This window comes from Micropterus salmoides, unplaced genomic scaffold, assembly GCF_014851395.1.
Source record: "Micropterus salmoides isolate LMB-PRFRI ecotype aquatic unplaced genomic scaffold, ASM1485139v1 Ms_hic_scaffold_13, whole genome shotgun sequence".
Lineage (NCBI taxonomy): Eukaryota > Metazoa > Chordata > Actinopteri > Centrarchiformes > Centrarchidae > Micropterus > Micropterus salmoides.
The window spans coordinates 9,502,835-9,516,802 of record NW_024040374.1 but is presented as its reverse complement, the minus strand read 5'-3'; the positions used below and the strand labels follow the sequence as shown (position 1 = coordinate 9,516,802).

The 13,968-nt window shown below is 40.3% G+C and overlaps 1 protein-coding gene across 4 annotated transcripts in view; it reads right to left on the bottom strand.

Annotated features, from left to right (window-relative positions):
• The window catches only part of fcho1 (FCH and mu domain containing endocytic adaptor 1), a gene marked incomplete at its 3' end in the record, with an annotated part of 61,215 nt that overhangs the window by 29,891 nt on the left and 17,356 nt on the right, over positions 1-13,968 (bottom strand). For all 4 annotated transcript variants that reach the window (XM_038715378.1, XM_038715381.1, XM_038715380.1 and 1 more), the window contains 1 exon segment: positions 13,458-13,508. In XM_038715378.1, the coding sequence (XP_038571306.1) occupies positions 13,458-13,484 (27 nt within the window).

The following is a 13,968-nucleotide window of genomic DNA, read 5'->3' as shown; positions in this document are numbered from 1 at the left end:
TTAAGAGTTTGGTTGTGACAGAAGAGTACAGACAATGAAAATACAGACGTTATTTTTCTAGGCCCTCTTTGCTGGTGACTCTTAACAGTAGCACAGTAGCCTTTTCTCATTAATATATCAACAACAGTACCAGATATTAATACTGGTTTTCTCTGCGCTAATAGGTGCGTAGTACATGCCTGTTTTGTAGAAAGAACACACTCTCTTTTGAGATTTTATACATTTAAAAGGCTTTTGAATGTTAAGCGGTCGTATTTATTCAGTATCAAGGTGCTGATTTTGTAACCTTGGGTATCTGATGTACAACACCAACTGCCACTCTAAATGTAAAATGTGACTGTCGAAATGTTGGTTTGTTTTTTGCTGATGTTTCATAGTAGGGTTCAACTACTGTACATGTCTGCTGCTGCACTCCACTGCAACTTATCTCGCTGTTTGCCGTTCATCTGGCAAGCACAAAAACCTCTAGGCGAACATGACTCAGTAAAATGTGAGAAAAGCCACAGCGCTGGGTTGTTGTTGAGAGAAAGGTTGCCTACCTTGCAGCTAAGCATATTGAACACAGACTACAACACCACCTTACACCCATTGCAGTCATAATTACACAAACGCACACCTGTATTAACTTAAGTCTTCATAATCTGAAAAACAGCCTGACTGAGGCAGCATTATTACAAACACACTGTGCAGTTTCTTGAGCCGTAACACATGTGTCAGTCAACAGACGGCTGGGCTGTCTGTGCAGACAGAGACACAAGCAGCTGCTACTCAGGATCTAAAAATATCCTGTTGGAGGAGATCAGGCCAGTTCCCAGGTACCAGGGGAATGGCTGGAATGCCAAGGAAGTGTCACCCAAAACCACACACACAGACAGACACACATAGTCTACCTGCACAGTGAGCATGCAAAGCAGAGACACAGTCAAGCACACTGGGCTCTAGAGTGGTCAGCTAGAGAAATGGTTGTTTTGGGAGGCGTCTCAGACTGGTTGATGACAGAACACTGACACATCACGGCTGACATCAGCTTAAGACAGTCACTTTCCCTGAGCACTTTATCATAATGTAAGACAAAATGGAGAGCATCCGCACACAGGATTTAAAGCTCCCAAAACTTAACTGGACAGAGAAAAAGCAACATTATGATGATATTTTTTGCCCTGTTGATGATTTGGTAGTGTCGAAACATTGCCTTCACAATGCCGCTTAGACTTTGATTAGTCAATAAACAGAAAATATTTCAATACTTGCTTAATCAAATAATAAAACAGTTTCTAAGTTGGGAGGATTTGCATTGCATCTTTGCTTATGTGTAATCTGAATGTCAGACAAAACAAGCAATTTGAAATGTCAAACCAAACCATTAACTGTCGGCAGATTAATCATTAAGGAAAACAATCAGTTGCAACCTGGAGCAGATGCTATCCATTTTCATTGAAACTTTTATCCTTCACCTGTCTAAATATAGGACAGGGTGGGCTCATAACTGAAGAAGAGCAAGGCTTATATTTGCATCTTCTAAGACAAATGTTGAATCTGCTGTGTACAAAATGTCAGTTTACCAACACACACAAAAAAACAAAATAAATAAAAAAACAAATAAGATAATTGTCATATAAAATAATTTATAAAATAAGACTGTTGAAGCCTTATTGAGGCATGTTGCATCATCCTGAAACAGAACAGCCTGCCACTGCTTTAGCTTGATTTAAAGTAGATGGAAATAGAGTTATTGTTAGGCTCAATCACACTCAGCACAGCGTGAAACACCCAATATCAGTAATTTTTTATCTTAGCCATGTTCAATCCTATTTTCTCCAAACAAAAGGATAGAGTTTTGTATTTTTACACAATAGCTGAATGCTTTGACATTAGCTTTTTATAAACAATGGGCATTGTGCAGGCAGGGTAGTGTTGTTTATTGGCAGAGACCTTTTATTGAAACTCTACCCCCACCACAGAAAGGTGAGCTTCCTGTCTAAGCCTTCAAAAAAAATAAAAACAAGCGCATGCACGCGCACACACACACACACACACACAAAGTCCACCACTTCTAGCAAGCTAGTCTGTCAGCTGTATGCAAATAGAGGTTATCCATAAACCACTGATTATTGCTCAAATTGTTTTGCAAACAGTTTTTGACACCAATAACATATATATAATAAGTCACTAATAAGCCTTGCTGAATATTTGAAAAAGCAAATATGAGCACTGCTCTGGGAGATATACTGTAACTGTATTGCAGCAGCATTTGTTTAGCATTTTATATTTATGTTTTCAAATGCTTTAATATTTACTTATGACCTTGTCAGGAAAACCGAAGACTCATTCATCATAACTTGACATAAAGTAGTTTCTACTGGTCGAGATACCGCCGTTAGTGTACCACTTTATGCCACATCAAGGTTTCCAGCTTTGATAACCCTAAATCTGCCTGTGTGCTACCTCTAATTCCTCTCTGTCAAAGAGGAGAGCCTTGTTGTCCAAAAAAGCACACTACTGAGCCACACTGTTGCACTCAATGACATTTCCCTTTGCTACATAAGCATTGTAGTTTATTCTGAAACAGTCCCACACAAAAACACACTATTTACCCAGCTATTTTATGAAATAACTAAGCCTTTAAAAATATGTATATATTAAAAGTAAATATTTGAGTCCTGCTTATAAAGACTTATGTGTTCAGTAGTAATAAATTGGCTTGGGGCCAAGTGGCATAGAAAGGGTAGGATAGTCGAGAAATATCAAGAAACAGACCCACTGCTGGTTTGGGTGACCGCACTGACAAGTTATTTTTGACTGATACAGAACTACACTTGTGCATGTTTGAGTAGGCTGGGTCTTGATTGAGCGAGCAGCTGTGAGCTGGTTCTTGCAGATGTTGAGTCATGCCAAGCAATCTAATAGCACATTACATGAGAGCGTCAAACCCACTGACAGCCTTCTTCAACTGTTCTCAAGTACCCTAATGTATTCCTTAAGCCTTCAGTGAATGAAAATCCTTCATGTCTGATATATGCAAACCCCCTCTTGGTGATCTCTTTTTCATCAATTAAGTTGACCGTTTTGGTCACGCATGATGGAGCCCATTACCATCACAATGAGGGGAATGATGGGAGAGGAGAGGAGAGTAATGGAGGGGGTTTACGGGGAGGTGTAAAATCTGTACAGGGACAACTTTCTGAGACTGAGACTTCTGACGACCACTGACAGCTGTGGGGGATCTGCGGAAATTTGTTAAGGGGGATGGTAAGCAGCAGGGAAATTTTCATTTTATCTCAGTAAACCAAATGCTAACATTGCTCTGTAGAAGCCTTGGCTCCCTCCCTTCCAGAAACTCTTCATCATCATGGTGGTCAGGGCCATTAAACTCTACAAGCGGGTGTGCTGATCTTCACTCTCAAATCTCAAAGCAAATCAAATTTCAATACATACTTTTTGCAGTGTATTTGATGTCCACGCATGCACACTCTAAAACACTTGAAAACTCTAATGAAAGGCCCAGCAAAGTTCTTTAGGAAAAAACAAGGGTCAACAATTCACGATTCAGCCAAGGGTCAGTTCTTTGAGCACTGTTCAATGGGGCAGCACTGTGGGCTGAAATTTGTTATAGAGACACAAGCCCACATATGTGTTCTATACAATTCTAACTAACTAACAAATTTAACATTATTTATAAATATTGTTTTTATATTTCTCTGCAAAAAGTAAGAAAACTGTTCAGCTTCAGTGTATACTTATCATGTGCAGAAGTTCATCTTAAACTTATGTTCTCTAATACAACTACAATATATTTAAGATAATGACAAATTGGACACTATGACTGATAAATGAATTAGGTCTTCTATTTAGCAATAGATTACAAAGGCAGCACCTTCCTATCGGGAAGTTGTGTTTCTCTTCTCAAAACTGTGCAAAAAGCTGAATACTGAACAGTTACAAATAATAGAATAAACAGAAGTTTAACTTTATTATTATTTGCCAATGCAAAGCCAGTGAAATATCTATATTAGATTGAAAGAAACTAGATTAATTTAAATGAAGTGGGTTTATTTTTCACCTGTTATGTTTATTAGATCTCATATTAGCAACAGTCTCTGTCCACAGTATGATTAAATAGCTTTCCATGTGACACAGAACAGAAACATTTTCATGGGTATTTAATTGGGATTTTTATTTATACATCTATTATATTTTATATCTATAGCCAATTTCTAAACCATGCCTAAAAGTTAAGATGTAGCCCAATGAAGTAAAGTTTCTGATTTTATTTGTCGATCCTCAACATCAAGTTGTCTTTATTGCTGCTCCAAGAAGATCTCAGAGTTTCAGAGCTACTGTTGTTAAATGTAAAAATAATGTGCCTCAGGCGAGGGGAGGTGAGGATATTTTGGTAATAACAAAAGGTTTTCAAAGCTTTACTATAAGTATGTGTAAAACACAACAAGGCCTGCAAATATCTGCAAAGATTTATGCTGCTACAGTATCTTTGGCACATATAGACAACTGAAATATTTCCTTTTCTACACCACCTGAGCCAGGTGACACAGTTTTCCACCTTAATCACTGTTACCTGTGTGTATGTGCACGTTTGTGTATGTGTGTGTGTTTTATGCATGTGAGTTTGGCCTAACTGCTCTCACTTGATTCTAATTAAACACATCTTCAGACTTCCCTTAGGCTTGTATGAAACTAATTACAGACAGTAAGGAAACTTGGGCCGAACTAAACTCTGCGCTGCAGGCACTGCTTCACAGCTGCTTCTCTAGAACAAATAAAATATCTTCATTTACATGTTGGCCTTAAAATATCTGAGTTAAGCTGTCGACCTCAAATCAACAGAAGGACTGAGGGACTAGAAGGCGACAAAGGAATCTGTGGTGAAGGCTCCTAATGAACAAAACCATGTGCGGTTAGAAACATTTTAACAAAAACAGGTTCTGAGCGAGCAAAACTGGCTCTGTTACACCTAAGATCTAGAACCAAGGACCTTATGACACCAACATCAGATGATAATTTCTGCTTTTCTCATTGTTCTATGGCCAGACAGACACAGTAGGTCTTTGCTTTCAAATAGCCTGAATAACAGATGATTGTGGACTGGCAACCTGTCCAGGGTGTACCCCGCCTTTCTCCTGATGTCAGCTGGGATTGGCTCCAGCCCCCCGCGACCCTGTACTCAGGATATGCGGTTGACGATAGATGGATGGATGGACAGATGATTGACAGCTCAGACACCCAGCAGGAACCCCTCCTAAACCTGACTGGATGAACGCACTACTCATTGAGCTGTCAGTGGTCTTCGCTTCTGATTGTCAAACTTGAAAAATATGTTTTAGAAACATCAGATTTCCCTTAAAATATCTACCAAATTTATTTGAGACTTAAAAACCATGTAAAAATGAAAACCAGACAAACAAACTAAAAAAAGTACAAAACATTTGGATGGATTCTGTTAGGACAGTATGTACTTTTTAACTCTGAGAACACACACAAAGCATGGTGCAGACTTGTGTGAAACAAGCACAAGCATATCAAAATCAAATTAGTAAACAGGTTGCACGGCTCTTCTCCAACATCCTTGGTGAATAAATGTAGGATATTAAGGAAAACCAGTGTGACCTGTTGGACAGTATGTGCAGCAGCTGACTGGAGCACAGAACTTGGTAACGCTCTTTAATTTAACCAACTGGATTTAATTATATCAGAAACTTAAATGATTCACCATCATGTTGATGAGATAATATTTTGTCACTGCAGTATACTGATGATTTTCTGAGTATTACAGCACGTAGTTTATTTACACGGTCACCCATTTCCAGTGGAAAAACTTGCTGCATCTGTAAGGTTTTTGCTTTAAAGATTTTTTTCTTCCTATTTAAACATATGTGTGACCAGGAAAGTGAAGTGTTGCTCAGCCTTTATAATAAAGTACTGCATTCTCTGGCAGTGTCTAGAGTGGTGCCTTTAGTTCTGGCTATTTGTCAAATTTGCCTTTAAAGTCTGTCTGAGACTACATCCAGTGTCTGAGGACATTCCTGCTCTGTGATACAGCTCTTTAGTCATATGAAACTAAGGTACAGAGCAGAACAGAGCACAACTGACCAGAACAAAACAGAAAAGACAACAAGGCTTACGCTGGAATTACGAGCCCAGTGGTCACTCTGAGATGTTAGCGCCACAGTTTCTTTTATACTTAATGTGCGTTAGCTCCTCTGCCTTCCTAAGCCTTTACAATTTACAGTTATCCGTAACATCCTCCTTCTGTGTGAATTACATTTAGCTTCTTTGAGTTTGTTCTCTTAAGCCTCTTATCGCCTCCAGAAATAAAGCATAACAACAGTTAGTTGTTTATTTGCAGCACTACTCTACCAGCACTCGAAAGAATATACTTTTTCTGTTGTGCCAGAATAAAAGTTATTCTATAAAATATAATTTTGGTTTTGAATTTGTATATTTTTACTGATGGTTTTGAACTCATTTCATTTGTAGTTACGTGACTTAAATTTTTGATTGTATCCAGACATGAATGATCCATTTGCACCTTTTCAAAATGACTGTGACAGAAAGTAAATATCATGTAATTTATCTGTGGAAACTTTAGAATGAGTGAACAAGTTTCCATAGGGGTCAAAATTGTCACAGTTACATGACATCAAGCTGCTGAAAAGTTGCAAATGGATCATTCATATACAGACTGCATATGCTCCAGCTCTGCACGCCAGATAATGTAGCTGCAATGTATCAGGCAGCTGTCAGAAGTAAAGCTGAAAACGTTCCACCCCTGTATCAGACAGTATATCACCAAGCCATGCAGCTGGCCGACTAACTGACTGGTCTGTCAGTGCTGTGAGTTTAGCTGACTCACAGAAACTTTTTCTGCTGATTGGGCAGGTTGGGCTGAACAACAGTTCCACAGCAGGGAGGTGTCAATAACACCAGGAGCAGGTAGCAGCAGCCGATCATCACTAATGGCTCTAGACAAATTTGCTGTGTGGGCTGGTCGGAGAAGTTCACCTCAGCTTTTTTTTGACTGCTTTGTTTTGGGGGAGGAGCACAGGCCAATGAGGCCATACAGATAATTCCTATTAAAAAGCACTTCCTGTAATGGCAGGGTTTTTCCTACATAGACGAATTTTTGGCGCCACCTCCCCCAAAAAGGTTTCGCCGAGAGCCAAAGGAAAATCCTTAAACTCCCTCCCCTCCCCGCTTCCAATGGGTTTTTTAAAAACAGGTTTTGTTAAGAGGGTTTAATTTATTCATGCATGATATACATTTTTGTTTATCAAATGATCAGAAATAGGAAAATGCAAAGATTTTGGTCATTAGGTAACTAGTTGGCTTTACTGTACGCATACCAATCATGCTTACTGTTGTACATAGTAGTCACCCCTGAAAGGCCTATTATGAGCCAGAAAAAACCCTGCATGGTATATGTAATTTCAAATTATGGTCATTTGAATGATATGATACATATTATGATACACAGGTGAAACTCGAAAAATTAGCATATCGTGCAAAAATTCATTTATTTCAGTAATTCAACTTAAAAGGTGAAACTAATATATTATATAGACTCATTACATGTTCAGGGCAGGCGAGTTTGCTGGCCAATCAAGTACAGTAATCCCATGGTCATTGAACAAGGTTTTGGTACTTTTGGCAGTGTGGGCAGGTGCCAAGTCCTGCAGGAAAATGAAGTCAGCATCTCCTTAAAGCTCGTCTGCTGAAGAAAGCATAAAGTGCTCTAAAATGTCCTGGTAGACGGCTGCGTTGATTCTGGACTTAATAAAGCACAGTGGACCAACACCAGCAGATGACATGGCTCCCCAAACAGACACAGACTGTGGAAACTTCACACTGGTGCCTCTCCATTCTTCCTCCACTCTGCGACCTTGGTTTCCAAATGAGATGCAAAATGTGCTCTCATCAGAAAAGAGGACTTTGGACCACTGAGAAACAGACCAGTTCTTTTTTTCCTTTAGCCCAGGTAAGACGCTTCTGACGTTGTTTGTTGTTCAGGAGCAGCTTGACAAGAGGAATACGACATTTGAAGCCCATGTCCAGGACCCGTCTGTGTGTGGTGGCTCTTCATGCAGTAACTCCAGCCTCAGTCCACTCCTTGTGAAGCTCCTCCACACATTTGAATGGTCTTTTCCTGACAATCCTCTCCAGGCTACAGTCATCCCTGCTGCTTGTGCACCTTTTTCTTCCACACTTTTCCCTTCCACTTAACTTTCTATTAATGTGCCTTGATACAGCACTTTGAGAACATCCAACTTCTTTTGCAATTACTTTTTGAGGCTTTCCCTCAAAAAGGGTGTCAATGATGGTTTTCTGCACAACTGTCAGGTCAGCAGTCTTCCCCATGATTGTGAATTCCACTGAACCAGACTGAGAGACCAATTAAAGGCTCAGGGACCCTTTGCAGATGTTTTGGATTAATTAGCTGATTAGAGTGACACTTTGAGCCTACAATACTGAACCTTTTCACCTTTCTAATTTTCTGAGATTTTGAATTTAGGGTTTTCATAAACTGTAAGCCATAATCATTGAAATTATATCAAATAAAGGCTTGAAATATCTCACTTTGCATGTAATGAGTCTATATAATATTTTAGTTTCACCTTTTAAGTTGAATTACTGAAATAAATGAACTTTTGCACAATATGCAAATTTTTCACCTGCAGTTTATATCCTGAAAATTCTAATCAAAAACTGTTTTTAGATCAAAGAGGTAGTAATACACTGCTCAGAAAAATAAAGGGAAAACTAAAATAACACATCCTAGATCTGAATGAATGAAATAATCTCATTAAATACTCCTTTCTTTACATAGTTGAATGTGCTGACAACAAAATCACACAAAAATTATCAATGTAAATCAAATTTATCAACCCATGGAGGTCTGGATTTGGAGTCACAATCAAAATCAAAGTGGAAAACCGCACTACAGGCCGATCCAACTTTGATGTAATGTCCTCAAAACAAGTCACAATGAGGCTCAGTAGTGTGTGTGGCTTCCACGTGCCTGTATCGCCTCCCTACAACGCCTGGGCATGCTCCTGATGAGGTGGCGGATGGTCTCCTGAGGGATCTCCTCCCAGACCTGGACTAAAGCATCCGCCAACTCCTGGACAGTCTGTGGTGCAACGTGGCGTCGGTGGATGGAGCGAGACATGATGTCCCAGATGTGCTCAATTGGATTCAGGTCTGGGGAACGGGCGGGCCAGTCCTTAGCATCAATGCCTTCCTCTTGCAGGAACTGCTGACACACTCCAGTCACATGAGGTCTAGCATCGTCTTGCATTAGGAGGAACCCAGGGCCAACCGCACCAGCATATGGTCTCACAAGGGGTCTGAGGATCTCATCTCGGTACCTAATGGCAGTCAGGCTACCTCTGGCGAGCACATGGAGGGCTGTGCGGCCCCCCAAAGAAATGCCACCCCACACCATTACTGACCCACCGCCAAACCGGTCATGCTGGAGGCAGCAGAACGTTCTCCACGGCGTCTCCAGACTCTGTCACGTCTGTCATATGTGCTCAGTGTGAACCTGCTTTCATCTGTGAAGAGCACAGGGCACCAGTGGTAAATTTGCCAATCTTGGTGTTCTCTGGCAAATGCCAAACATCCTGCATAGTGTTGGGCTGGACATCAGGCCCATTATACCACCCTCATGGAGTCTGTTTCTGACCGTTTGAGCAGACACATGCACATTTGTGGCCTGCTGGAGGTCATTTTGCAGGCTCTGGCAGTGCTCCTCCTGCTCCTCCTTGCACAAAGGCGGAGGTAGCGGTCCTGCTGCTGGGTTGTTGCCCTCCTACGGCCTCCTCCACGTCTCCTGATGTACTGGCCTGTCTCCTGGTAGCGCCTCCATGCTCTGGACACTACGCTGACAGACACAGCAAACCTTCTTGCCACAGCTCCCATTGATGTGCCATCCTGGATGAGCTGCACTACCTGAGCCACTTGTGTGAGTTGTAGACCCCGTCTCATGCTACCACTACAGTGAAAGCACCACCAGCATTCAAAAGTGACCAAAACATCAGCCAGGAAGCATAGGAACTGAGAAGTGCTCTGTGGTCACCACCTGCAGAACCACTCCTTTATTGGGGGTGTCTTGCTAATTGCCTATAATTTCCACCTGTTGTCTATTCCATTTGCACAACAGCATGTGAAATTGATTGTCAATCAGTGTTGCTTCCTAAGTGGACAGTTTGATTTCACAGGAGTGTGATTGACTTGGAGTTACATTGTGTTGTTTAAGTGTTCCCTTTATTTTTTTGAGCAGTGTATATAGATTTCAAGGTAATTTATCACACACAGCAAAATCTTTGACAGTTGACATCTTTTTACCCAACCTAAACTGTGCACAATCATTTCATGCTGAAAGTTTCCTGTTTCCCTTGTTCTACTGTCTATCCTTTTCCACACACTAGAACATGAAAACAAATATAGTAACTCTTACATCGATGTATCTTGGCTCTTAATCTAACCAGGCAAAGAAGAAATCCACAAGGAATAAATCAGAAAGAAAAGGGCGAAAATAGGGACCAGGGGAATCGAGATTAAATCAGACAAGAGACAGAGGCATGAAGGGGAGGGAGACATGGCAAGTAAAAAAAGTTTTGCACTATGCGTTTACTGTTCTTCAAGCCAAGAGAAAACACCATGACTCCAAGTGATAGGACGTCAACAGCGTTGGCATCATTAAACTTGAGAAGCAGGCAATAATAAAAACCCACTGGCCGTTGTTTGTGTGTGTTTTTGTGCACGCATTCTTGTATCTGCAGGCAAAGAAGGAGCCATTTCTAAGAAAAGACAACAGAAGACTACTGTTTACTGTATAGCCTCAAAACAGAAGAGCTTGCTGATCTTTACTGTTATTATTTGAAATAGTTCATTTTATCCCCTTGGATATCATGCTTTCACTGTCTATTCACCACTGCATAGACAGAATACACAGTCTGTACTGAGAGGATAGACTGGAATTTCATTACAAGTCACCTTAATACTGGATCCAAACATTTTTCAGTTATGTTGCGTTTCCGCCAAACTAAAATCCCACCAGAATCAGGCTACCGTCTGCAGTAAAGCAGCCCAGGCACAAATGCAGAGTGGTGACTCAAATGAAAAGACTCAAGCACCCTCTTTTCTGTTATTTACAGCAACGTGATCCTCACATTACTGATTTTATGTGAATAAGTGAGCTTCACATTCATGGTATCCTAATTCCATGCTTCATACAAATTCTAAGCAGGCTTTGAGTATGTAGTGTGTTCACACCGGAAAGTCATTGAATAAAGTCAAAACAGTTAGAATGCCAACTCAAGAGCCTCTGATTTTTTTGAGTGTGCTGTTGACGACAGTATTGTCATACACTGCAGTGCACAAAGGAAATGTAGGACATACTTAAGTGGTAGTTTGACATCTGATAGCACAAGAATTGTATAATTTCCTGTTAGTATAAAATGCTTTGTATAAGATAATATAAAAACACATGTTGGATTCTTGTATATATAACTGCAAAAAATGTATACAGATTAGCATTACTACCCATTAGTACACACTGCATACAATTAATATGTAGTATGAGATTGGGACACAGCGCTTGTAATTTTAGATGTCGTTATCAAATAAGAAAATTATATTGTGTTGCATAAAATCTTTCTTTCTAAAATTCCAAGATTAACTAAACAGCACCAATCCTTAAAGAAACTCTATTCTTAAGACTTTACAGTTAACAATTTACAAAGGATGTACTTAATTATAGCTGATGGGCTTCCCCATTGTGGGCCATGAGCACAGCTCTTATATAGCTAATGGGAAAGGAAAGTGTGCTATGAGAAGGCTTTGTGAGCGGCTGTGAAAGTTCTTGAGCCAAACAAGACGAAGCTCTGTGTGTGTGACTTGTTCCCAAGTGGCTGTGCTGTCTAATTAAGTGAAGGGGTGATTTGTATTACACAGCTATTTGTGTCTGAAAGCAGGCTGGGTGGGTTATGAATAGGCCTATGTCAACACACATGCAGGCACACAAATAACACACAATATTAGCTTAAATTTATTTCAGAAGTGGGCACTCTTCTCTGTGACCCAAAAAGCACAGCACTTCTCTAACCATGTCTTCCTGCCTGGCTGAAATTCTGCAGCATGTTTCCCTGTCTGCTTGCTCTCATTTTCTTGCTTTTTTCACTTGCCTCCCTGCCTGCAGACCTGCTTGTCTGCTAAGACTGCAATATCCATGCATCATAGATGGATCATTGTCCTACCTTAATCTAAGTTCTGCGACTGAATTTAAACTCTGGGTGCCTCATTTTAGTTCAACTGCTAAAATATTACTGAGGACTTTTCCAAGTCTGATGAGGCAAGGTAGAAAAAGTAGGGCACACCTGAAATAGATGTACCAGGTGTGCTCCTCTGCGGAGAGTAGGAAGTGAGGTTAGAGGAGAAAATGAGGGAGAGAAAGAGACCTTGTAACAGCTGACAAAGTCACTGGGGGATGAGTAGAGCTTTTTTCCTCCTCCATTTTCCACATCTGTGGAAAGTTGCTAATGACGCCATTAAGTAGCGCACAAAATAAGTTAATGCCTTTATTAACTAGTACAGAACTATTATATTGAGTTACAGTGTATTAGGTACACTTGTAAATCTAAAGCACTCTAACTAAATCCTAACTTTGTGAGGCTCGTATAGAACACAACCACATAGACACACTAGTGTCTAAGCCACTGTTCAATCACCACCCTTTCAGATATTCAAAATCAAGAAACTTTTCTTTAAACTAGTTTTTATTTTAGTAAAGTTTTGTTTAAACCTGACCTTTAAACCTGGTATATTTTGTAAAATAAAAAAACAAGGACCACTTATTGGCCTTTTCCCCCTTTCAAGTGCATCTCATAGCCTTCATCACCAGATAACGTTAGCTTTTTAAAACAAACTCATATTCCCCAAACTATTCGAAAAGTATTGTTATGGTATTGCTCCTGAAACTTCATACTGGCACTACTGACAAAACAATGTTACACATACTGGGTACCACAGAGTTAAATCTAACAAATATAAAATGTGAAAATAGAACTGCAGACAGTGACACTTTTTCTGCCTACAATAATAATATGAATGAGATTGTTTTCCAAATGGCAGATAATATGCAGATGCCTGAATACAAAATTGATATCTATTATTTGCAAGTGAGTGGAGGAGGGAGGCAACAAGCGCTTCCTGCGTAATTGACCAGCAGCAGGGAGCCAGCAGCTCGGCTGCTTGCCTGAGAATATAATTGAAAAGCGGAGTGACTCGTGGTTGTGATTTAGCTATAATAGGTGAATATGTTAGACGAAGTTAAAGCTCAAGGTATAAAAGCCTGATCAATGTAGCCATCATTATGCATGTATCCTGCTGCACAATCTCCATCATTATAATTACTTATTTTCAGGCGTTATCAAGTCACTTACCCAGAAGTTGTTCTGAAAGAAGGCCATCTTCACTCAGAGATTCACAGCAATCTGTAAAGAAGTAGAGCTGCATTAGAGAAGAAGGTGACATTAAGACTTTTCTTCTTTAAATCTGTTTGACCTCCATTTTCTGCTTGCAAGAATGACCTGGAGGATACCTTTTGGGTTCCTTTTAACAATCTGTAAAATGTTTGGGCCTTTTGTATAAAAAACCCCTGCATATCTGCAAATTCCACATAAACAAGCTTCCAGAGTCCTGACTTTATAAAATCTCCAGAGACACCTTCAGTGTAGGAAGGGAGCTCCTGAGGGAGAACAGAGGAGAGCTTAACAATTGGCTTCAAAGGATAAATTCAGAGAATGGTGGAAGCTGAGGAAGGAAGCAGGGAGGAGGAGTGACAGGAGAGATGGGGGAGGAGAGTGAAGGAATACAGGAGAGAAGAGATAAATCGATGGAGGGAACAAGGCAGGAAAGACGGAGGTAGCCACCAAGGAGATGATCGCAGTGTGT